Below are 27,083 nucleotides of genomic sequence, written 5' to 3'. Positions count from 1 at the left end.
ACAATCACAGGAGCTCAGCGTATAGAGGCAGGAAAAGAAAACCTTTTGGTTTGTGTTTCTGATTGGAGACTTCTGGCAGAAAAACACCAAAACTTTTCCTAAACTCATCTAAACGTTGTACAAAAAATGCTCTATATGAGTGCTTTTTTTCTGCCAATGGAACTGGCATTTTTTTAAGCCCAGTGTGCAAAAGGTAAATAGACTGTGCACTTTGCAGTTGCCTCAGAGGTTATTAAATGAGCAGAAGCTCTGCTGACTTTCATCATCCAATCATATGCAAGCAAAAATGCTGTTTTTTTTAAATTTTCCTTGCACGTGGTTGGGTATTCTTTGCAAAGTGAAGCCTTACGTCATTTACTAAGCTCTGGAGCAACAGCATTTGCAGAGGGCAACTGCACTTTCAAAATGCACAGTCATTTTGCCCAAATCAACCCCAATTTTCAAAGAAGGGTCCAAGACTTCTTTCCCCGAATGGGCTGCCCTATCCGCAGAATTTAGCCCACACAAGTGTGAACCAGGACTAAAGCTTGGTATACATTGTAATAGAATGTATAAACAACTGTCACTCCATCTTAAAGATTCTCTTCCATTTTACATACACTAGAAGGGAACATTTTGCTGTGTCTGTTTGTGTTTTACCATACTCAGCTTAAAGGTTTGCATAGAACCGCACCCTATGAGACAATGGCGGAATTACCAGGGTCCAGTGGCGGCTGGTGAAGTTTTTGGATGGGGGGCGCCAGACCCCACCCATCATGACCCCGCCCATCATTATGGCCCCTCCCACTTCTCATAAACCACGCCCGTTATGTAATCGGAAAAAAAAATTGGCGTGGGTTCCCCCCTCCGAGAGCATACCAGGCCCTTAGGTCTGGTATGGATTCCAAGGGGAACCCCCTACGCCGAAAAAACGGCGTGGGGGTCCCCCCAAATCCACACCAGACCCTTATCCGAGCACGCTACCCGGCCGGCCAGGAAAGGGGGTGGGGACGAGCGGGCGCCCCCCCCCCTCCTGAGCCGTACCAGGCCGCGTGCTCTCAACATGGGCGGGGGTGCCTTGGGGGAGGGGGGGCGTGCGGCCCCCCCACCCCAAAGCACCTTGTCCCCATGTTGATGAGGACAAGGGCCTCTTCCCGACAACCCTGGTCGTTGGTTGTCGGGGTCTGCGGGGGGGGGCTTATCGGAATCCAGGAGCCCCCTTTAATAAGGGGGCCCCGGATACCGGCCCCCCACCCTATGTGAATGAGTATGGGGTACAATGTACCCCTACCCATTCACCTGTGAAAAAAAGTACAAAAAAAACACAACACAGGGTTAAAATATTTTATTGCACAGCTCCGGGGGTCTTCCGTCTTTGGGGGTCTTCTCGCCGGACTCCTCCGCTATCTTCTTGTAGCTCTTTTGCTAGCGGAGGAGCCCGGCTTTCTTCCTCGCCGCCGGCCTCTTCTTCCGACTTCGGGGGTCTTGTCCCCCTCTTCGGTTCTTCTGCCGGGCCACCACGCCTTCTTATAGCTCTTTTACAGGCGGTGGCCCGGTCTTCTGTCGCCGCCGCCGCCGCCCGTTCTTCTTCTTCTTCTTCTTCTTCTTCTCCAGGAGATGTTTACTCGACGATCTCTCCGGCCGGAATGCCAGGGACGTGCTGCGCTGCCACTTATATAGGGACAATGGGGCGGTGTCACATGGGTTGATGTCACATGGGTTGGTCACATGGGTTGAGGTCACATGGTGACAGTCCCAGCATCCTCCGGGACTATGACATCGTAAGGGGGCGGGGTCACCATGTGACATCAACCCATGTGACCAACCCATGTGACATCAACCCATGTATAAGTGGCAGCGCAGCACGTCCCTGGCATTCCGGCCGGATGGATCATCGAGTCAACATCTCCTGGAGAAGAAGAAGAAGAAGAAGAACGGGCGGCGGTGGCGACAGAAGACCGTAAATGATCTATAAGAAGGCGCGGTGGCCCGGCAGAAGAACCGAAGAGGGGGACAAGACCCCTGAAGAAGAGGCCGGCGGTGAGGAAGAAAGCCGGGCTCCTCCGCTAGCAAAAGAGCTACAAGAAGATAGCGGAGGAGTCCGGCGAGAAGACCCCCGAAGACGGAAGACCCCCGGAGCTGTGCAATAAAATATTTTAACCCTGTGTTGTGTTTTTTTTGTACTTTTTTTCACAGGTGAATGGGTAGGGGTACATTGTACCCCATACTCATTCACATAGGGTGGGGGGCCGGTATCCGGGGCCCCCTTATTAAAGGGGGCTCCCGGATTCCGATAAGCCCCCCGCCCGCAGACCCCGACAACCAACGGCCAGGGTTGTCGGGAAGAGGCCCTTGTCCTCATCAACATGGGGACAAGGTGCTTTGGGGTGGGGGGGCCGCCCGCCCCCCCTCCCCCAAGGCACCCCCCCATGTTGAGGGCACGCGGCCTGGTACGGCTCAGGAGGGGGGGGGGGCGCCCGCTCGTCCCTACCCCCTTTCCTGGCCGGCCGGGTAGCGTGCTCGGATAAGGGTCTGGTGTGGATCTGGGGGGGACCCCCACGCCGTTTTTTCGGCGTAGGGGGTTCCCCTTGGAATCCATACCAGACCTAAGGGCCTGGTATGCTCTCGGAGGGGGAACCCACATCAACATTTTTTTCAGAAATTTGGCGTGGAGTTCCCCCTTCAGAGCTCATTCTCTGATTGGCCACGGCAAAAGTCGCCTGGCCTGGGGAAAGCTTTCTGGCTGTGAAAGCTTTTTTTCCATTCATTCAGCTAAATGCATGAACATTCTCAACAAAGTAGAAACTAGAAAGCCTTTATGCGGTGACTCACCTCCTGCCTCACTGTCTTGCAGCTCCGCTCGGGCTGAGGAACGGAGCTGCCGACGTCACTTCCGAGTTTCGTGAAGCAGCCGAAAGCCGGAAGTGACCTGCCTGTCTAAGATTGACAATGCTCCCGCCCGTAGAATCACAGTGACTTTACGGGCGGAAGCTAGTCGGCGTTCTGCAGTGCGCCGCAAGGCGGGTTTTTAACCCGCAAATGAAGCGCCATGGATGCGATCTTGTGATTGCATCGACGTGGCGCTTCTCATAGTGCACTGTGACCGGCGCCACAGTACACTATGTTAAATTGTTAAATGACATTTATTTTTTATTTTTTTAAATGTCTTAAAGGGCCCGTTTTTTTTTTTTTTACTTTTTTTTTTTTACACCTAGGGGGAGGGGGGGCGGCGCCCGGGCGCCCCCTATGGGCAGGCCGCCACTGCCAGGGTCGCACCAGTTGCATTTGCGACTGGGCTCTCGGGTTCTGCCACTGTAGGAGAGATAGAACAGTACTCTGTTCATTCACGGGGGGGCCAGCTCTGCCCATCCTCTCTGGCCGCTCCGCCCATCCTCCCCGAGCGCACACACAGGCACACTGCAAAGCTCTGCCCATCCTCTCCACCCATCCTCTCATCCCGCACTCAGGGGCACAGTCCCCGTCCACTTCGCCAATCCTCTCCGTCTGCACTTATGGGCACAGTCCCCATCCGCTCCACCCATCTTCTCCGGCTCCGCCTGCACTCACAGGCCCCGCCCATCCTCTCTGCTCACCCAAGCAAGACTCAGCAAGGAGGGGGAGCCAAGTGATCTGCAAGTGAGTGCCACCCATCCCTCAATATCAACACTGCCAATGATCTGAACACCACCACTACTGCACTGATACCCCCCATACCACCACCACTACTGCACTGATTCCCACACCACTGCTGCCACTGATACCCTGATACCAACACCACTACTGCCACTGATACACTGATACCACCACCACCACTACTGCCACTGATCCCCTACACCACCACCACTACTGCCACTGATACCTTGATACCCCCCCCCCCCACACCACCATTACTGCCACTGATTTCCCCCTCCCCCCACACCACCACAACCACTACTGCCACTCATCCACCCCACCATGACCACTCCTGCCACTGATCCCATCCTTGCCACTGATACCATTCCCCCACCAACTACAGGCGTCACAATTGCAATAACACACGTGTTTTCCTGAACACCTGGATGGGGGGGTTTGTTCTGCTGCCCCTGGGGTCCTGCTGCCCCTGTTATCAGTGGGAAGGGGCCTGGCTGGAGGTCAGGGGGGCCCACCATGGTTTCTTGCACTGGGGCCCTGAAGGTTCTAGTAACGCCACTGCTATGAGATATTGTGCTTAAGCCGAATTTGTGTCAGCAAAAGTCATTAGCTATTTCTTGTTATCTAGTCAAGCAGCCTGTTGTATGAGCAAAATCATCAACTAGTACTTGTTAAACTAAATTCAGCCGTTTTAATCATGATAAGAAAATACTGAGTTTGTATAAACACAGCTCCTCCCTTCTTCCTTTTGCATATAAGCCACTGTGGTATTCAGTAAAGGTCAGAGATCTCACTCCGGCTTGTTTCCCTGTGTCTTATTTGGTCGCTCACGAATTCGGGGGTCACTGAAGCTCTTCCTTTATTACCTGAAGTACACCTGGGTGGCATATTACCTCTATCATACATGCATATAGGGAATATATATATATATATATATATATATATATATATATATATATATATATATATATATATATATATATATATATATATATATATATTCCCTGGAGGTCTAACTGACATCCTCCAGGGTGTATGTAAACCACACTATGTCCTTGGGCAGCCAATAATGTAGTACAGACTGCAGGAATACTTAGCAGCTAATCATATTTGGGCTTTCTATAGTTATAAATGATGAAGGGCTAAAACTCTGTCATTGCGCTGTGTTCAACCCCATTAACCTCCCTGGTGGTATTCCCGAGTGTGGTTCGGAGTTAAATTTCAGTACCATTAGCGGTAACCCCGAGCCGCACTCGGGATTGCATTGCAGAATCCTGGTGCAGTGTACTTACCTTGTCAACAGAATCCTGCGATGTCTCCCGCTGTGTCCTCCGCCAGATCATCTGCCAGGCTCCGTTCCCTGTGAGTGTCATAACGCATGGGGGCAGAGACGGTTGCAAATTCAAAAAGTACAAAAATCATAATACATACAGTACACTGTAATCTTACAGATTACATTACTGTATCAAATCATTTCTCCTCCCTTTTGTCCCTAGTGCTTTGTTCAGTGCCCTGCATGCAGTTTTATATTAAACAGTATATACTGTTCTTTCTGCCTGGAAACTTTAGATTATCCCTTTACATCAAAAGTGTTTTCAGACCAGCTAGAAAACAGCTATAGTAAATTACTTGCAGAATTGATCGATAGTGATTTGTGGGGAAATAAATTGTATTATTATTATATTATTATTTTTTATAATTATTTAAAGTTATTTATTATATTATAATATTATTTTATATTATAATATTATAATTTATGATTTTATGTTTCAAACTTTATCATACCCGAGATGTCTGCTAGACTCTTGTTTGGACAGATTTAAGTGTGTTATTACCAGTGTTAATTTTGTTGACTAAAACATTTTAGTCAACTAAAATACGACTAAAACTAAAACAATTGAGATGACTAAAATATGACTAAAACTAAAATGGCATTTTAGTCAAAAGACTAATGCCCTGTACACACAGTCAGACTTTACGACGGAAAATGTGTGATCAGATCGTGTTGTTGGAAAATCTGATCGTGTGTGGGCTCCATCTGACTTTTTCCGTCGGAATTTCCGACACAAAGTTTGAGAGCTGGATCTAAAATTTTCCGACAACAATATCCAATCATTTAAATTCCAATCGTGTGTAGACAATTCTGACGGACAAAGTGTCACGCTTGCTCAGAATAAATTATGAGACAAAAGCTATTGGCTACTGGCCTGTTTCTAGTCCCAGGATTATGTGGTTGGAATGTCCGACCGTGTGTCATTAGACTAAAACTAAATTGAAATTTGACATCAAAATTAACGCTGCACTGTAGTTCATACCTCAATAACATAAATAATAGCATATTTGATTTTTCACTCCAGCAGTATATAATGAGTTTGAAAATTGTAGAGAAATGCTTAAATAATGCATTACAATTTAACTACACCCATTCGATTTTAGATGACTAAAATTGGTTTTAGTCAAATAAAATAATTTTAGTAGACTAAAATGTCCTGGAGATTTAGTCAACTAAATACAACTAAAACAATTGCAGAAGACTAAAATGGGACTAAAACTAATATGCCATTTTAGTCCTAAGACTAAAACTAAATCGAAATTTGCTGCCAAAATTAACACTGGTTATTACTAAGAATTACAGGCCTACAATATAAAATGCCAAATTTCTATGCAAAACAATGTACCACTTTGAGATTAAAAAATCTGACATAATCATACCGCCAGGGAGGCTACATGTGCCCAGTCAAGATGGCTCTTTCTTTGCTGCATTGAGAGGGGTAGAAAGCAATTATTCATTAGTCAAAAGCTGGCCCCACAAAAACAAGTAGAAACAGTGTACTGGTTGAGGAGGTACATGTGATAACTGACCTGGTCTTCTGCCAACATAACTGTAGGATAGAATGAATACAAAAATCTGATTGGTTGCAATGGGTAACATTAAGGCCCCTTTCACACTGGGGCGGTTTTCAGGCGCTACAGCGCTAAAAATAGCACCTGTGTAGCGCCTGAAAAAACTGTCCCCTTTCACTCCAGTGTGAAAGCCGAGGGGTTTTCACACTGGAGCGGTGCCCTAGCAGGATAGTGAAAAAAGTCCTGCTAGCCGCATCTTTGGAGCGGTGAAAGGAGCGGTGTATTCACCGCTCCTAAACCACTCCTACCCATTGAAATCAATGGGACAGTGCGGCTATACTGCCGGCAAAGCGTCACTTTTTCGGCCGCCGCTAAAATTACGGTAAAGCGTCGCTAAAAATAGCAGCGCTTTACCGCCAACAGCCGCACCGCCCCAGTGTGAAAGGGGTTTAACAGTCTTCTTTCAGATACAGTATATGGATGAACCAGGACAAATTTCATAATATTACGTTGATTGCTTGGCCACCAACACATTATGACGGCTTTTTAAAGTGAACCTGAAGTGAAAATTTGCTATATTATTATATACAAATGTTAAGTAGTACCCTGAAATACATACCCTTTGTTTTGAATTGGTATACAAGGGCGCCTAGGCACTGTTGTGCTAGAACCTCATAGCTGTATATATGAAGTGTGAGCAGGGCCGTCTTTATTATTGATTGGACCCTGGGCAAAAAATTTCTTGGGCCCCCCCATGCAATTTTACTCTCCACCTGCTCTGAGACATCCAATAAAGCAGCAAGACTTACGACATTACGGCTCACTGACTTACGACATTACAGAGGTTACAGCAAATTATTTCTGCTTATTAATTGGTTGCTAGAGATTACAGTACAGTAATACTGCTCACTAATTGGTTGCTAGAGGATGATACACATATGAATGCCTCCTTTATTTACATAACAATGCCGCCGGCTGCAGCTATTTACTTATGAATGTCGCTGCTATTTACATATGAATGCCGGTATTTACATGTAAACACAGGGTCTGCAGGTGAGTCATCTGTACACAACAATAGGGCAGAGCTGGGCAGCATAAGTAGCAGCACTTCACACTGAGATATTAGGACACAGCATGGGACTAAAACCTCAAGGGACAAGGGAATTTAAACTGGGATAGTTGGCAAGTATGAGGCAGCTGCTTTGGGCCCCACAACAATGACAGCTCCCTAAACTCTTTGCTGGAGGCTGGGACATGGGAAAACAAAGTTCTGCTCCGCTAGCAAGATGGCTGTCTCCACACAGTGCAGATCAAGAAATAGTATGTAAGTAAGGTTGTTTCACGTGATCACTGTTCAGTGGCAAAACCAGTTGGTTGAGGCACATTTTTAACTCACCTTAGCCACCTATCAATACCAGTCAATGGCCTCCAGAGAACATTAAAAAAATAGGGCACATCTTTTCAGCAGGTCCCATAGTGGTGGTGAATGGGGCCATGCCGCAACCATGATATCACCGCATTCAATGGTTGCAGTTGCAGCATGGTAAAGAGGGAATTCAGTGTGAAATCCCTATTCAAACAGGCATACGGGAGGTGGTCTATGCCTTCCTATTCGCCTGCTAACTGTGAGCCAGCCACTGCTCACAGCAGCTAGACCCATGTGTCCTTTTTACTCTGCGGCACTTTTTTCGGCACAGCTTTCAGCGTTTAGTTAGGCCTTGTTCACACGGACGTGTTTTTAGGAAGAGCAAGCTACAAGAGCAAGGTTCCTGCTGGCAAAAAAACACATTTGTTTAGGTGTGTTAAGATGAGTTTAGATGGGTTTATATTTATTGCATCAAATGAGTCTAGACACGTTTACACACATTTAGATGCAGTTACTAGTGCCTATGCGTGTTTAAGTCCATTTACACATGTTTGCACGTGTACATATAGAGGGTTATTTACAAAAGGCAAATCCACTTTGCACTGAAAGTACAATTGGAAGTGCAGTCACTCTAAATCTAAGGGGTAGATCTGAAATGAATGGAAGCTCTGCTGATTTTATCATCCAATCATTTGCAAGCTAAAATGCTGTTTTTTATTGTCCTTGCATATCCCCCTCGGATCTACAGCAACTTTACTTCCAAGTGCACTTTCAGTGCAAAGTGGGTTTTCCTTTAGTAAATAAGCCCCATAGTAAACACGTGTACATATAGTAAAGTACATATTCTATTTTTCTTATGCTGCTAAATACAGTGCAACATAACAGCTCCCAATGCACCTGTCTAAATAGCATAATTTATTTTAATAATGCATGCGGAACTAGACCCTGAACACATCTGCACACAGTGGGGGTTATTTATGAAAGGCAAATCCACTTTGCACTGCAAGTGCACTTGGAAGGGCAGTAGATTTAAATCTAAGGGGTAGATCTGAAATAAGTGGAAGCTCTGCTGGTTTTATCATCCAATCATGTGCAAGCTAAAATGCTGTTTATTATTTTCCTTGCATGTCCCCCTCGGATCTACAGCGACTTTACTGCCAAGTCCACTTACAGTGCAAAGTGGATTTTCATTTAGTAAATAACAGTGTTTTTTACATCCCGTGTAAATGAGGCTTTACAATAAAGCTTCAATATATTGGTAGTTATCATATAGACCAGAGATCTTTAGTTAATACATAATTAAATTGAGGCAATTGTTTTTGCACCTTTTGGGAAACGTAGTAAATGTTCTATTTTTTGATTTGCAGTTTAAGTTACAATAGCATTGAGGATGCGGGTGCAGACAGGCTTGCTGCAGTGCTGCCTAGGCTAAAAAAAATTAAGAAAATCAGGTAAGATCTGTTCTGATGAACCATATTCTCTCATTTGGATGACTGTAAAAAAAATTTAAAACAATTTTGCTTTATAACAGGAATAATAAATGAAAATTTTTCTGCATAACGGTTCTACTGCACTAAGGGAATAAATGCTGGCATGTGATCATCTAAATTTAAGCATTGCTTGTAATATGAAAATTTTTTATGAACAACACTGGGAGTATAAATTGGCTGTATAGCCATTGAAAGTATTCATTATCCAATTTGAACATTTTTAGTAATCATTAATAATTGTTGCCATACTCTTTCCTCCATGGAAAAGGCAATGATGATTCTTTTTCTACATTCTGTTGGTTGGAGCTAGGGACCACGCTGGACAGATAGGATTTTTTAGTCTGTATTAAGTGGTTCTGTGGATAAATGGAGGTCTGTGACTCCCTTTGGAAGTCAGGACCAGGGGCGGACTGACCATTTGGCGACTCGGGCACTGCCCGAGGGCCCCGGGCCACTAGGGGTTGCCAGCCTCAGTAAAACCAGGGACAGTATGTAAAAATCTGTGTTTTTTTTACATCTCTCTCTGAAATGTCCCTTACCGACATCCTTTTGGTCTAAAAATCCTGAGATTATAGCTGCCCCACCTCTCCAGGACCTTCTCAGCCAACAGAAACGTGTCTGTGTATACTGTGTGTACATGTATATGTATACTGTGTGGCCCCATAATCTGATTGCCTGGGGGCCCCATAATCTCCTATTGCCCGGGGGCCCCATGAGTTGTCAGTCCGCCCCTGGTCAGGACTGCTACCTGAACTGGTCTGACTCTGACGTCGCTTCAGTAGAAGGGATATTAACCGCTTTACCCCCTTCCTGACCAGGGGACTTTTTGTGATTCGGCACTGCATCGCTTTAACTGACAATTGTGCGGTCGTGCGGCATTGTACCCAAACAAAATTGACATCCTTTTTTCCCCACAAATAGAGCTTTCTTTTGGTTTTATTTGATCACCTCTGCGGTTTTTATTTTTTGCGCTATAAACAAAAAAAGAGCGTCAATTTTGAAAAAAAACACATTTTTTACTTTTTGCTATAATACATATCCCCCCAAAATATATTTAAAAAAAACATTTTTTTTTCCTCAGTTTAGGCCGATATCTATTCTACATATTTTTGGTAACAAAAACTGCAATAAGTGTATATTGATTGGTTTGCACAAAAGTTATAGCTTCTACAAAATAGGGGATAGTTTTGTGGCATTTTTATTATTCATTTTTTTTACTAGTAATGGTGGCGATCTGCGATTGTTATCGGGACTGCGACATTATGGTGGACACGGACAATTTTGACACATTTTTGGGACCATTGGCATTTTTACAGCGATCAGTGCTATAAAAATGCATTGATTACTGTAAAAATGTCACTGGCAGTGAAGGGGTTAACCATTAGGGGGCGATCACGGGGTTAATGTGTTCCCACGTGTGTGTTCTAACTGAAGGGGGGAGGGGACTGTATAGGGGAAGAGATAGATCGCTGTTCATACTCTGTATGAACAGACGATCTGTCACTTCTCCCCTCAGAGAACCGGAAACTGTGTGTTTACACACACAGATCCCGGTTCTCCATGTGCCCCGAGTGATCGCGGGAGCATCGGCTCTGTGGGCGAGGAGGGGGCCACTTGCGCCCCTAGTGACCACATGGCAAAGCAACGTTACATAACGTAGTTTCGCCCAGCTGTGCCATTCTGCCGCAGTACAACTGCGGCGGCTAGTCGGCAAGTAGTTAAAATAAGAAAAGAGGAGCCCTGATGACACACTTGATGCAAGGATATCAATCGTTTATTGAGAATCAAGAACAAATTGAGCCAACTCCTTTCAGGGGAACTGCCTCCCCCTTCTTCAGGACTATTGGTACGCATCAATGGAGATAGGTGGGCTTGGTGCTGCTACTTGTGTCTCTGTAAAGAGCCTTGTACTGCCAGATGATGTCTGGAATGATACAGATGTGCCTATCTCTGTTGATACGTACCAATATCCCTGAAGAAAGGGGAAGGCAGTTCAAATGAAATGCGTTGGCTCGGTTTGTTTATTTCTGATTCTCGATAAATGATTGATATCCTTGCATCAAGTGGGGAATCACTCCGGACACTGGACACTCCTATTTTCTTAATTCAATATTTCTCTGCATTTGTACTAGAGCTCAAAATCTGCCAAGGTATGGAGAAAATTTCCTGCAGTACCAGTGGCTTTATGTTGGATGAAATTCCAGATCCACTTGCTTTCTGCTAGATAGGGCACCTGCTGGGACCAAGAGGAGAGGATCACTTTCTGATCAACTGGACAAAAGTCACTCAATGGTTGGTCCTGTTGGCCACCTCTCGCCAAACATCCGATGTAAAAATTGAAGGACACAGGTGGAAAACTGTCAGCAAAACACGGCTCCATTCCAAATCAGATGAATGCTCTGTTCAAATATTTTTAAAGCTGGCAAGGTCGGCTATCAAAATACAATAACCACAGCAGGAGATTGGTGCAGCCATACTTTGTAGAGCAGGGATCTCCAAACTACGGCCCTCCAGCTGTTGCGGAACTACACATCCCATGAGGCATTATAAAACTCTGACATGACTAGGCAGGATGGGAATTGTAGTTCCTGAACAACTGGAGGGCCATAGTTTGGAGACCCCTGGTGTAGAGTGAATGGAGGAATATGTTAGATTTCATTTCTGCTCAGCATGCAAGTTATGCTCCCATAAATAATATAGAGGACCACAGACACTGGACTGGTGGATTAAACAGGGTGGTAGCTCAGGAACAGCAGAAAGACTGTGTTTTCCAGTGCTCAGGACCATGTGACCACCGTCAGCAGCACATACGGACACCCACTAACCCACTTAACATCATTCGACTGCATTACCCCAAAATGGAACATTTACTGAGGAAGTGTAGATGTTCTCTGATCAGTTTTGAAGTTACTGTCTCTTAAAATATCTGTTTTGTCCAGCTAATGAATGAGAGAACCAAGCACAATGTGAAAGAACAACCTTTGTTATTTGTTCCTACTTGTATACTCCTCCCAATATAAAGTTATTGAGTTATTGTTTTTTTTTTGGGGGGGGGGGGGGAGAAAGCATTGAAGCCCAACTCCAAGAAACCTAAAAATCCTCTTTTGCTGTGGGGGTGCAACTGCTCGTTTAGCCTAAGAAAAAGCAATTTTACTTACCCAATCCTCTGGCAGTTGGTGCTCCCCATGCTCTGGCGGTGGACTGTCACTCAGCATCCTCATATCCAATGCATGATGTCAGAGGCCCTTTTACCACCTAAGCATGGGGGGGAGAAGAGGCTGCGGGGATCAACGCAGAGGCGCTGGCAGGAGCGGAGGATCGGGTAAGTAGTTCTGTTCTTTCAAATCCTCTATACAGAAACAAGCAGTCAATCCTTGCAGTGCGGGCGAAGCCCCACTGCACGTAAGGATTTTTAGGTTTCCTGGAGTTCAGCTTTAAAGAAAGTATATTTACAGTTACTAGATTTGGTTATTTTTGCTCAATGCATTTTTATTTTTATTTTACAGTATTTCCCAAAGTAAAATCAGCTCACTAGGAGGGTTAACAATTATCAAAGCAATTGGACAGTGTCAGTTCATGGAAGACATCAAGTAAGTTGTTGGTTAACTATAACAATTTATGCTGTCATACAGAAAGGTCGAAACATGTAAATGTGGAACAATGGGAACATTTTCAATAAGGCAGTGCAGAGAGGAATAGTGAGGTGCAATGAACTGTAACTCATGATATGTCAATATACTGGAATATGTTCTCATTGGTTGCTGTGGCTTAATGCACTAAGGTATTACCAAAATGATTAAGTGCAAGAGTCAAGGTACAGGAAAGAGGCTCTATGGGGTTGATTTACTAATAGCAAATAGACTGTGCACTTTGCAAAGTGCACTTGCTCCAGAGCTTAGTAAATGAGGTAAAGCTTACCTTTGCAATGAATACCCAATCATGTGCAGGAAAATTGTAAAAAATGCATTTTTGCTTCACATGATTGGATAATAGAAGTCAGCAGAGCCTCTGCTCATTTACTAAGCTCTGGAGCAACTGCTCTTGCAGAGAGCAACTGCGTTTTAAAAGTGCACACTCCACTTGCCTTTAGTAAATCAACCTCTGTGTGTCTGAGTGGTAGTTATCTGGGTGGGAGAACAACATTATTATACATCATTTCCATTTGCTTATTATTAACCCCCCTAGCGGTAATCCCGAGTCTGGCTCGGGGTAGGAATATACTGATAGGAGCGGTAACCCCGAGCCAGACTCAGGATGGCTTCGCTCGATGCAGGGGAGGACACAGGGAGCATTACTCACCTTGTCCCCTGGATCCAGCGATGTCCGCCGCGCTGTGCGATCGAGCCGTCCTCCGCTCGATTCACAGTGCCGAATGCCGCCGAGCTCCATTCCCTGCGACGTTACAGCGCACGGGAGCGGAGAACGGCGGCAAATTCAAAAAAGTAAAAACACACAAAACACACACAGCACTGTAATCTTACAGATTACAGTGCTGTATTAAAAAATACACACCCCCTTTGTCCCTAGTGGTCTGTGCAGTGCCCTGCATGCACTTTTATATTATAAATACTGTTTTTTACTGCCTGGAATTTGGAGATTGTCCATAGCAACCAAAAAGTGTCAATTTTTCAGTGTTTTAGGATTTTATTACATTATTGAATAATTTTTATTATTCTTTATTATATTATAAACTTTATCATGTCTGCTAGACTGGTTTGAACAGATTTAAAGGGGTTGTAAAGGTAAATGTTTTTTCACCTTAATGCATTCTATGCATTAAGGTGAAAAAACATCTCACACTGCCGGCGCCCCCAGTCCCCCCGTTTTACTTACCTGACCCCTCGAAAATCCCGCGCTCGCCCCCGCCGTCCTCTTCGCCGCTCAGCCTGGCCGCTGATTGGCTGGAGTGGATGGATTGAAAGCAGCGCAGCCATTGGCTCGCGCTGCTGTCAATCACATCCAATGACGCAGCGCGCCGGGGGGCGGGGCCTTGTGATACAGCGAGCGGCTATAGCCGCCGGCTGTATCACGGGAGCGCGCCCGCAGTGCTTCTCACCAATGCGAGGGAGCTCGCATTAACGTGAGAAGCACCTGCGGGAGGAAGCAGAGACAGCCGTCGAGGGACCCCAGAAGAGCAGGTTCGGGGCCACTCTGTACAAAACGAGCTGCACAGTGGAGGTAAGTATGACATGTTTGTTATTTTAAAAAAATTAAAAATTTTACTTTACAACCCCTTTAAGAGCGTTATTCCTAAGAATTACAGGACTACAAAATAAAAGCCAGATTTCCGTGCAAAATAATTGTACCGCTTTCAGTACCTAAAACCGGACTGAATCATACCACCAGGGAGGTTAATGTGTGAAAATATTTCTTTGCTCCATGTTGTAAATAAACAAATAATTAATAATATTATTATTGAAATTAAATTACAAAGTGGCTTGTCTACCTATAGTAAATAGAATTTCCTTGTAAAACACCATGCGCTAGCCAAGGAATCTTAATGCTGCTCAAGGTGAACCTGTACTGGGCAAAGTGATAGGTTGACCCAACCAAAGTGATTGTAAGCTTGCTGTACTGATCTTCCTTGAACTCCCCATCGCCCTGATCCACTACCAGGCCACCCAAGGTTTACTTTGTAAAATGTGACCTGCTGGACAAGTGGAAACTTACAAAGGCTATACATAGTCTTGCAATGACATCCTATGGCAGTGATGGCGAACCTTGGCACTACAGATGTTTTGGAACTACATTTCCCATGATGCTCAACTACACTGCAGAGTGCAAGAGCATCATGGAAAATGCAGTTCAAAACATCTGGAGTGCCAAGGTTCGCCATCACTGTCCTATGGCAACAATTGGGCCTTGCAATTGTATGCTCAAGCCCAAAACACTGCATTGCAAATCGACTGTGCGCTTTGCAAAGTGCAGTTGCACTCTGCAAGAGCAGTTTCTCCAGAGTTTAGTAAATTAGTTTCCTTGTACGTGATTGGCAGGACTGGCCCAAGACATTGCGCTGCCTGGGTCCAAAAAATTAAATGCTGCCGCCCCCCCCCCCCAAACAAAAATGCCCCCACATCCATGATTTTATATCATAATTAAAACTAAAATTCAATGTATCAGGAAAATCAGATTTACATGCAACAGCACCTTGTCTATATGAAAAATTATATGACATACCCTTATGTTCAATTCCAAACCACAAACTCCATATCACAGACCCCTCTCCATCACAGACCCCTATCCATCACAGATCCCCCCCCACCTCACAGAATCCCCTCATCCCCCCATAATCGCAGACCCCATCACCGTCCTCCATCAATATTACAAACAGCCCCTTCCATGAGATTGCAGCACTCCCCCTCCCCTACCTTATTTACACAAGACGAGAAGCATGGCAGGTCCAGACAAAGGGCGGGGCTTTTAAATGTGAAAGGCAGGTGATTGATTGTTGGCACCTCCCCGCTCTCTAGTAACCAATCACTCGCTTCTTAACTTGAAGCGTCTTGTGTAAATAAGGTAGGGGAAGGGGAGTGCCGCGCCTGCTGGGCCAGGTGGAGGAAAGCTGTGCATCTGATCTGGTTTTGGTGGTGCGCACCAAAGTGCCGCCTGGGTCTAATGGATCCAGCGGGACCCATGGTAGGGTCGGCCCTAATGACCAGGTACGTTTTGCAGAGTGAAGCTTTATCTTATTTACTAAGCTCTGGAGCAAGTGCACTATGCAAACTGTAGTCTATTATTCTAGGCATTTATTAAATCAACCCTAAAGAATGTCACAGGTTCCTCCATAACTGAAAAGTATCAGGTATGTTTAGGTGGCCTGGTGGAGGATTAAGTGGCAAGGAGATGCAGGGAAGAAAAGTACAGCCTACTTAAAGCAAATGTGCGCTTTACCCATTTAGGGCAAAGCAATGGGTTTGATTTAATCCCCCACAGTTTATACTTTTCTTCGCAATTCTGTACTTTCGGGTATGGAGAAGCATGTAACTAATTCCAAAAAGACAGCATTAGACCAACCAGCACTATGAGGAAAAGGGAGACAACAGTCCTGTGCAAGCTACAAAACTAGCAACTCAGTATACACAGGCATTTCCCTCACTCCTGGCAACTGAACGGTGCAGTGCTGGAACAAAGCAAGGTATATATTAACCACTTCAGCCCTGGAAGAATTTACCCCCTTGCTGACCAGAGTACTTTTTGTGATTCGGCACTGCGTCGGTTTAACTGACAATTGCACAGTCTTGCGATGGGGCTCCCAAAAAAAATTTACATCCTTTTTTTCCCACAAATAGAGCTTTCTTTTGGTGGTATTTGATCACCTCTGCGGTTTTTATTTTTTCGCTATAAACAAAAAAATAGTGCCAATTTTGAAAAAAACACATTATTTTTTACTATTTGCTATAATAAATATCCCCCAAAAATATTTAAAAAAAAAAATTTTTTCCTCAGTTTAGGCCGATACGTATTCTTCTACATATTTTTAGTAATAAACAAAAATTTTGCAATAAGCATTTATTAATTGGTTTGCGCAAAAGTTATAGCGTCTACAAAATAGGGGATAGTTTTATGGCATTTTTATTGATAATTTTTTTTTACTAGTAATGGCAGCGATTAGCAATTTTTATCGTGACTGCAACAGTATGGCAGACACATCGGACAATTTTGACACATTTTTGGGACCATTGGCATTAATACAGCGCTCAATGCTAAAAAATTGCATTGATTACTGTAAAAAATGTCACTGGCAGTGAAGGGGTTAAAGTGGTTGTATACCCAATTTTTAAACTTTTACCTACAGGAAAGCCTATAATAAGGCTTACCTGTAGGTAAAAAAAAAATCTCCTAAACCTGTACGGTTTAGGAGATATTCCCCTCGGTATGCGCCGCTGACTGCAGCGGCGCATGCGCACAAGGGGATTCTCGGCCTGAAAATCCGGCAGTGGCTGGCCGGTCGGAATGAAATCTCCCGCGCGCATGCGTGGGAGTGACGATATCGCGGCTCCGGCCACTCACAGCGCCGGAGCCGCGATACCCGGAAGAAACGCAGAGGGAGCATGTCAGCTCCCTCGGCGTGGATCGGGCCAGATGTCGGGGCCTCGTTCTACGGTAAGTATTTCATAATGAGCTAGTATGCGGACCGGCCCCTTTCTCGGATCGGTGATCACCCGAGTCTCATTGAATCGGTGATCACAGCGCGCACAGGGAGCGTGCACAGGGGAGGCTGTCATATGATGGCCTCCCCGGGAATTCACATCCGCACTGTGGCCATCATTCGGCCATAGCGCAGATGTCAGGTAGTTAATTAACTTTTTTTGGGGGGTTAATTCTTCTTTAAGGGGGTGTGTCCTATGCCTACATACGTTTGTTAGTAGTTGTCCCTCATTCCCATCTCAAAATGTTTGGAGGTATGCCACTGTATCTATGGAGGGAGCCATGGATATCACCCTAGGCTGCTCTCCTGATATGGACTACAAACATGTCCACAGCTATTGATCTCTACTGCATGGGGGCAAGGCAATTGGTAGTTTGCAGAAGATAGCTAGGAAGGAAGATAATCTTTGATACAGCTCACAAGAAATGACAAGGACACTGCATTTCTGGCAGGATCAAAGGGCATTTTCTGTATTTGCTTAAGATGTTCTTAGTTTGAAAAGAACAAAAAGAAAATGAATGCAGCCAATACATCTAAGAACTGTAAGCTGCAATATATCACATTTTTCTGCTTGGGTTTAGTTGTCCTCAAAAGACCCTTCTGTAGAATGAGCCTGTTACTTTTCACAGTATGGTCAATTCATTTGATTTCATAATTTAATAATTGCTTTATTACCTTATAACTATTATTTCTGCCAATCTATGCATCGCTTTCTCCAGTGCACTGGTGGGAATCAGTGAAGGAGTGTGCAGATCTTCAAAAGAGCAGAGAAAAGTAAATAACAATTTCGAATCCACAGCCGAGTAAAACGTTCTAATGTATTTTAGTAAGCACTATTGCTGAAAATGGTTCTGTTAACTGAACGTGTAACCATTACTGTGATCGGTCTTTTTTAACTGGTGACTTTTGTAGAATTGGGTTCTCAGTGACCCCTTGCGTACAGTGATGGTAGTCAGATGCCACTGCAGATCGGCTCATGCAGCCCACACACTTCCTCGCGGCTCACCCCTGTCAGCTGCTGTTTATTTCATGGCACCGTAGTCCTGGGGCATCTGATGACATCACCAGTGAGGCGGATACACAGACAGGCACTGAAAGGTTGCTATAGCAACTTCCTTTTTAGCAGCAAGTGAAAAGAACATTTTATTTTGTTAGCTGTGAATGCCAGAGCTGATATCCTGTGTGCTGACCTATGTTATTGCCAAGTGCGGGCTGCACCCAGCACCAGGCTTCTGTCACTGTGACTTAAATGTTCCCCACACAAAAATCCTGCACAGCTTTCTCAGCCGTGTGTGTGTTTCGGCTTGTGCAGCACATACTATATTATTTGTAAAATAAATAATATATGCTCATTATTATTATTATTCCTATTATGTGGCAGTGCTGTGGAAAAAAAAAAAATTGGTCTAATTCATAAAGTCGGTAGCAAAGAAAAGTGGCAACGTGTTCTATACAATTAAAGTAACAGATGCAAACTTACTGGGAATTCTGAGATTCTGTTTGTCTTTATCTAGATTGTAAGCTCTAACGAGCAGGGCCCTCTGATCCCTCCTGTATTGATTTGTATTGTAAGTGTACTGTCTGCCCTCATATTGTAAAGCGCTGCGCAAACTGTTGGCGCTATATAAATCCTGAATAATAATAATAATAATAGTAATAAACACACTTTCAATAGAATTGATTGAAACGGGAGCAGCTAGCTGTTCATGGCAACCAATTAGCTTTTACTTTTATTTTTCTGGTGCTTTACTGAATAAACTGAAGATAGAAGCCGATTGGCTACTATGCTCCAGATTCCGTTTGCCCAAATTTCGATAAATTCCCCACTTTGTTCCTTGCCGCTGTACAGAGCTAAAGTATTCAGTCTTGAAGCTGGCCTATTTTTACCACACTGTTCCGTGTTCAATTCATAGTTTCTGAATGAAGCATTTGTACATTGGGAATGTGTAGGTGGTAAGAAATTGTAAAGGATTCATTGAATTTGGATCCATGGTATTTATCTTATTATACTTATTATCTATTAGATTCATTTGTGTTGTGTTTGAGTCACCAGTTTCCCCGTCTCTCTTCATTTTACATGTGTCTCGCTTTTAGATCTGATTTATAGATTTATGTACCGTAATTAAAAATATAAGTAACTAAGAAAAAGTTTTTTTTTTTTTTTAATTCTAGGCTTTAATTCCAAGTTTCAAATCAATTGTTTGCTTGGTGTTAAATGCTAGTCTATCTATTCTCTAAATGTACACTAGTACAGGTAGCAGTAGGGGTTTTAGAGAATCATTATCTGTATAAATGGGTAATAAGACCTTCACATGGGCTCCAGCTTGTATATCATCAGTCTATACAACAAGCTTTCGCTAAGTCCTTGTACACACAGTCGGACATTCCGACAACAAAATCCGTCGGATTTTGTCCGACGGATTTTGTCCGAAACTGGTGCTGCATACACAGGGTCGGACAATCCGATCGTACGTAACGTGATGACGTTATTTCGTTACGACTGGACTACGTTCAGGCTAGTAGCCAATAGCTTTGGTCTAGGAATTTGATCTGAGCATGCATGGCACTTTGTCCGATCGGAATTCTCTACACACAATCGGACAAAGTCTGATCGGATCATGTTGTCGGAAAGTTTTATAGCCCAGCTCTAAAACTTTGTCCGACGGAGCCCACACACAGTCGGATTATCCGACAACGTGGTCCGATCAGACATTTTCCGTCGGAATGTCTGACCGTGTGTACAAGGGCTAAGACTAATGTCTAATTGCAGGCTTCATTAAGCTTTAGTACAACTTAAATATTGCCGAATGTTTGTCTGATGCCGCGTACACACGACCGGACTTTCCGGCAGAAAAGGTCAGACGGTCTTCCCGACGGACTTTCGACGGAGTTATGACGGACTTCCGAACGAACGGTCTTGTCCACACACAAATGGTATAAAGTCCATTCATTTTGAATGTGATGACGTACAACGGGACTAGAAAAGGAAGTTCAATAGCCAGTAGCCAATAGCTGCCCTTGCGTCGTATTTGGTCTGTCGGACCAGCATACAGATGAACAGTTTTCCCGATAGGAATTGCGTCCGTCGGACAGATTTGAAACATGTTCAATTTCTAGGTCCATCGGAATTTTTAAAAGAATAGCGATAGGATTATCCCATACACAATCAGAATATCCGACGGAATGATTCCGTGTGACCTATTCTGCCGGAAAGTCCGGTCGTGTGTACGCGGCATCAGACAAACATTCAGCAATATTCAAGTTGTACTATATATTCAATATACAATATTCAAGTTGTAACCACTGGATGTGCTGAAACATGAGGATACATGCGTATAGCCACAGAAGCCCTGGCTCCTTTCAGCCTGCCCTTGAGCCATGCAGGCTGAGGGGTCATTACAGATTGGAACACCTGGAATCTCAGCCACAGGTATCTGCAGTAAATTTGAGACACCATGGCCAATGTAGCTCATGTGAATGAGGCCTTACACCCGCTTAACTTCAATCGGATCCGATAAAAAAAAACAAGAAAAAACGGAAAGGGATCTATTCCCCTCCTGCCTAGTGGATCAGATAGGAGGACAGCTGAATGTAAACGGACAGCCGGTCCATTTACATCTGGCTGCTTATAAAGCAGAGCTGTGTCTGCATCTGCTCTGAATAAACTGGACCTGTCATCCACTCGCTCTCAAGTCAAGCAGAGTCCAGCTCATATGATAGGGTTCTAAATGGACACAAGTTTGTTTACATCTGCTGCTCCTTAGAAGTGAATGGAGGGTCCAGTGGGGTCCGCCTGAAAAACAGACAGGCAAACCCGATTAGTCTGATCACGTGAAAGGAGCCCAAGGCATTGGTCACCCAGGTCTCAGTTTGTGAAAGAGGATTTTCAAAGCTATTTTCAATCTTGGTTGAAGCCTTTAAAGCATTATTTGGGGAAGTTAAAAGTTTAGAAACTAAAAAGCACTATTGGTAGCTCTGGATTTTCTTTCTATGGGCAATTATATTATTTTTATTTATTTGAGCTGTGGACTATAATCAGATATGTTTTTCACACACAGGCTACAGTCTTGTGGTCTTGAGGATGTACCTGGAGATCAGTTTGTGGATGCTTTGGTCTCTTGTCACAGGATTGAACACATCAGGTAAATCAACTTTTACTTCTGTTTTAAAACAAGCAGTTCTGCATTGTCCTGGAATATGCTGAAAAGGTTTTAGACCATTTTACATGTTGGGTGTAGTGAAAGGCAAACATCTGTTTTGTTGGGGGGAAGTGGTAGTTATTTAAAGCTTGCAGCCCGTCCATGCCATGGGTTCCCAAAAATAAATTATGAGCAGACAAACATTAAAATGGATTGCTCCAATTGTGACAGAGATAGATGGAGTGCACTGCCCATGTGTGGCTTTTGAGGGTGCACAACCATCTAATATATGGAGGGGTATAACCGCAAGGCAGGATGGGTAAATGATAACTATATGGGGGTTTTTCGGGCAGACTTTTTGTGCTGAAACTGGCCACAAGTATGGCAATTACAGATAGTGGGGGCCACTCATTAGGGGCGCAGGGGTGCCGCCCCCTAATCCATGTGCCCGGCCCCTAATTTACATGCAAGACACTGGACGCATGGATTCCAATGTTTTTTTTTTTTTTTCGAAACGAGATTAGAGCCGGAAGCTCTAATTGACTTCAAAAAGGGCAAGCCCACCCACTTGTGTGACAATAGCAAATTAATAATTGCTATTGTCTTCTTGATTCTTCTCCCAGCCAATTAGGCCTGAATGGCTGAGAGGAGAAGCATTGGCTTCCATTCTCCCTCCTCCCACTTCATCCAGACATGCACGTCATCCAGGCATGCCTGACACTTCGAATCAGCTTGGCTCCCCTGGTCTCCGGTCCCGCTCCCAGCAGGGGTAAGTGTGGGCTGGTGGGGCAGGCGGATGAATGAGCGAGCGAGAAAGGGGGTTGGGGGGTTTGGTGGGTGACCGACTGGGGGGGTTTGTTTGCCACCCTCAGACCCCCCCCGCCCTGGTAAGTATCAGAGAACCTTGTTTGCATAGTCACTTTTATGCAAATGGTAGCCTTTAAAGTATAACTAAAGGCAATTTTTGTTTTTAGTTTTGGATAGAGTAGAAAGGGATTAGGTTCTTATTGCTGTCTGAGCCCCTTTTAGGGAGATTTATCTCTTGATTTTTCCTTTTTACCATTATCATCAAAAGTGAAAGTAAAAGAATAATCCAAATTTTGTGTTGTGCGCAGAACAGTTATAAAGAGAAAATCATCCAATAGAGACACTAGTTCTGGTGATCCTGGTGACAACCAGGCATTTCCTCACTTTGGAGGGATTTCCTCTCACTTCCTACTTTCCTTTTGGGACAGGAAATGAAGGGAAATCTCCCCAATAGGACATAAACGGCAAAAAATTCCTGATGGAATTATAATCCAGCCTTATTTTGACCAAAAAAAAACAAATGTTTTGCATTTAGTTCTAGTTTAACCGTTTCCCGGCCTGCGCACGACAATGTACATTGGCAGAATGGAACAGACAGGCAAATGGGCGTACAGGTACATCCCTTTGAATTTGCTGCTATGCCATCGCATGAGCACCACCGGCGGCGCACGCGTGTGCCAGTCGGGACCCCCGTGAGTCCAACCGCGGATCCCGAGGACTCAATCGCCGCAGGATACCCACGATCGTCTCACGGGGAGGAAGAATGGGGAGATGCCGATGTAAACAGCATCTCCCCGTTCTGCCTAGCAACAAGTGACACTGATCTCTGGTCCCTGTGATTGGAGCAGAGATCAGTGATCTGTAAAACACAGCCACGCCCCACAGTTAGAAACACGCCCCTAGGACACACTTAACCCCTACACTGCCACCTCCTGGTTAACGCCTTCACTGCCAGTGTCATTTACACAGGAATCAGTGCATTTGTACAGCACGGATACTCCAGAACATTGAATAGTAATGGGAGGGCACTCTTCGTTCTGCAGATACTTCTTAGAACAGTCCCTTCAACAATAGCTCAGGGAATGAACAGCAGTGGGACACCATAATTAATGTTCCAGGCCAGGCAAGCCATAAGCCGCGTACACACGTGGCGGACTGTCTGGCCAACTTAGTCCGTCAGACAATCCGACGGACAGTCCGTCATACTTTCGAATGAACGGACTTGCCCACACACGGCACTTTTTGAGCGGACTAATACGGCGGACTAAGTCCGCCATACTATCCGCCCTACTTTTGAAATGAACGGACTCACCCACACACGCGGAGGAAAGTCCGCTCATTTCGAGCGCATCTCCAGGTAGGCGGGGCCCGCGAAGGAGACGTCGCTGACCCCGCCGCCTGGTATGGACTTAAAGGGGAACCCCAACGCCGAAAAAAATCGGCGTGGGGGTCCCCCCCAAGTCCACAACAGACCCTTGTCCGAGCACGCTACCCGGCCGGCCAGGAAAGGGGGGCGAGCGAGCGCCCCCCCTCCTGAGCCGTACCAGGCCGCGTGCCCTCAACATGGGGGGGTGCCTTGGGGAAGGGGGGCCGCGCGGCCCCCCCACCCCAAAGCACCTTGTCCCCATGTTGATGAGGACAAGGGCCTCTTCCCGACAACCCTGGCCGTTGGTTGTCGGGGTCTGCGGGCGGGGGGCTTATCGGAATCCGGGAGCCCCCTTTAATAAGGGGGCCCCCGGATACCGGCCCCCCACCCTATGTGAATGAGTATGGGGTACAATGTACCCCTACCCATTCACCTGTGAAAAAAAGTACAAAAAAAACACAACACAGGGTTAAAATATTTTATTGCACAGCTCCGGGGGTCTTCCGTCTTCGGGGGTCTTCTCGCCGGACTCCTCCGCTATCTTCTTGTAGCTCTTTTGCTAGCGGAGGAGTCCGGCTTTCTTCCTCGCCGCCGGCCTCTTCTCCCGACTTCGGGGGTCTTGTCCCCCTCTTCGGTTCTTCTGCCGGGCCACCGCGCCTTCTTATAGCTCTTTTACAGACGGTGGCCCGGTCTTCTGTCGCCGCCGCCTTCCGTTCTTCTTCTTCTTCTTCTTCTCCAGGAGATGTTGCCTCAACGCTCTCTCCGGCCGGAATGCCAGGGACACGCTCCGCTGCCACTTATATAGGGACAATGGGGCGGTGTCACATGGCTTTATGTCACATGGGTTGGTGTCACATGGTGACCCCGCCCCCTTACGATGTCATAGTCCCCATGTGACATCAACCCATGTGACCAACCCATGTGACATAAAGCCATGTGACACCGCCCCATTGTCCCTATATAAGTGGCAGCGGAGCGCGTCCCTGGCATTCCGGCCGGAGAGATCGTCGAGGCAACATCTCCTGGAGAAGAAGAAGAAGAAGAAGAACGGAAGGCGGCGGCGACGGCAGCGACAGAAGACCGGGCCACCGCCTGTAAAAGAGCTATAAGAAGGCGCGGTGGCCCGGCAGAAGAACCGAAGAGGGGGACAAGACCCCCGAAGTCGCGAGAAGAGGCCGGCGGCGAGGAAGAAAGCCGGACTCCTCCGCTAGCAAAAGAGCTACAAGAAGATAGCGGAGGAGTCCGGCGAGAAGACGGAAGACCCCCGGAGCTGTGCAATAAAATATTTTAACCCTGTGTTGTGTTTTTTTTGTAAATTTTTTCACAGGTGAATGGGTAGGGGTACATTGTACCCCATACTCATTCACATAGGGTGGGGGGCCAGTATCCGGGGGCCCCCTTATTAAAGGGGGCTCCCGGATTCCGATAAGCCCCCCGCTCGCAGACCCCGACAACCAACGGCCAGGGTTGTCGGGAAGAGGCCCTTGTCCTCATCAACATGGGGACAAGGTGCTTTGGGGTGGGGGGGCCGCGCGGCCCCCCCTTCCCCAAGGCACCCCCCCATGTTGAGGGCACGCGGCCTGGTACGGCTCAGGAGGGGGGCGCTCGCTCGCCCCCCTTTCCTGGCCGGCCGGGTAGCGTGCTCGGACAAGGGTCTGTTGTGGACTTGGGGGGACCCCCACGCCGATTTTTTTCGGCGTTGGGGTTCCCCTTTAAGTCCATACCAGGCGGCGGGGCCAGCGACGTCTCTGTCGCGGGCCCCGCCTACCTGGATACCCGCTCGAAATGAGCGGACTTTTCTCCGGGCGGGAAAAGTCCGCTCATTTCAAAAGTACGGCGGACTGGCACACACACGGGCGGATTGTCCGCCCAAATGCGAGTCCAGCGGACAGTATTTCCAACATTCCGAAATACTTAGTCCGCCAGACTGCACGCTGAAAAAGTCAGCTGAAGCCCACACACGAGCGGACTGTCCGCTGAAATGTGTTTCGGCGGACTAAGTAGGCCAGACAGTCCGCCCGTGTGTACGCGGCTTTAGTATTAGTGTAGCAGGGGTTAACAGCAGCAACAGTCACCCAGATCCTTCATTCAGATCTGTACAACTACTCACAAGTCCTTTGGAAATTGGATGCCTCCCTCTAGTGTCAGGCATATATTTACCTAGTAAACTCTCCAGGCTGGATTCTAGGTGAAATCCCCCTGGTTTAGCTTCAGAGGTTCTTAGAAAGTAGGGCCCCCAGCTTTAGCAGAGTTGGGAGCTCGATGGGCTCAGGTAATCTTCAGCTGGGTTGCCTGGGATGGGAACTTCCCCTCCAGGACAAGAAACCCCAACTGCTCCAAGCAGCAGACTATTAATGTGCTCTACAGCCACCTACTGGGTATGCCTCCCCAGGGATTGACTGAGACCCCATAAATATTCAGACTACTCATTGGAGCTACTCCACTCCTATATTCTGTAGCCTTTCAGAAGGCAGGGAGAAGCAGTCAAGCCTGCAGCTTGCAGGACCCTGATCAGCCCAAAGCAATCAACAATTGCTCCACTGATTACAGAGGAGCTCAAAAAGAAGTAAATCTACCAGAGAGCCTAGCACATAACTAGATTGGTGTTACATGTGCATAACGAGCTGCTGGTGTATAGCACAGATAAGGCCTAGTATTCTGAGTGCACAGTTGGCAACAGGGCATAAAGGAAGGATTTGTATGGCTTTGATCACTATCCTGAAATGAAGAAGAGACAGGGCCGTCTTTAATATTGATTGGACCCTGGGCAAAACTTTTCTTGGGGGCCCCCTTCCCATGCAGTTTCACTCTCCACCTGCTCTGAGACATACAATAAATAGCAGCTAGACTCAAAATCATTTTACTGAATCAGATCAGGCAGCTATTGTGATTGGTTGCCAGAGGTTTCAGTGTACCATTACAGCTCACTGACTGGTTTCTAGAGGTTACAGAACACATTACAGCTCACTGGTTAGTTGCTAGAGGTTACAGCACATGATTTCTGCTTGTTGATTGGTTGCTAGAGATTACTGTGGATATGACCTCAGGTGGGCATGATATACATATCAATGCTGCCAGCCACCTCTATTTACATATGAATGCCAGTAATTTACATGTAAACACAGGGTCTCCAGATGAGTCATCTGGGACACAGCACAGGACTAAAACCTCAAGGGGCGAGGGAATTTAAACCAGCATAGTTGGAAAGTATGAAGCAGCGGCTTTGGGCCCCACAACAATGACAGGGCCCAGGGCAGCTGCCCCTTTTGCCCTGCCTTAAAAACGGCTCTGAGAAGAGACCTTTAATTTTTGT

At 45.9% G+C, this 27,083-nt stretch overlaps 1 protein-coding gene across 2 annotated transcripts in view; it reads left to right on the top strand.

Moving 5' to 3' along the window:
* Positions 1–27,083, top strand: part of NLRC5 (NLR family CARD domain containing 5) — a 286,405-nt gene that overhangs the window by 209,194 nt on the left and 50,128 nt on the right. For both annotated transcript variants that reach the window (XM_077454771.1, XM_077454764.1), the window contains 3 exons: positions 9,187–9,270; positions 12,816–12,899; positions 21,517–21,600. In XM_077454771.1, coding sequence (XP_077310897.1) covers positions 9,187–9,270; positions 12,816–12,899; positions 21,517–21,600 — 252 coding nt within the window. The remainder of the gene's footprint in view (positions 1–9,186; positions 9,271–12,815; positions 12,900–21,516; positions 21,601–27,083) is intronic.

Source organism: Lithobates pipiens, unplaced genomic scaffold, assembly GCF_037356315.1.
Source record: "Lithobates pipiens isolate NorthernLeopardFrog02 unplaced genomic scaffold, aLitPip1_a1.2 Scaffold_10, whole genome shotgun sequence".
Classification (NCBI taxonomy): Eukaryota; Metazoa; Chordata; class Amphibia; order Anura; family Ranidae; genus Lithobates; species Lithobates pipiens.
The sequence above is the reverse complement of the archived record's forward strand: the minus strand, read 5'-3'. Positions and strand labels throughout refer to the sequence as shown.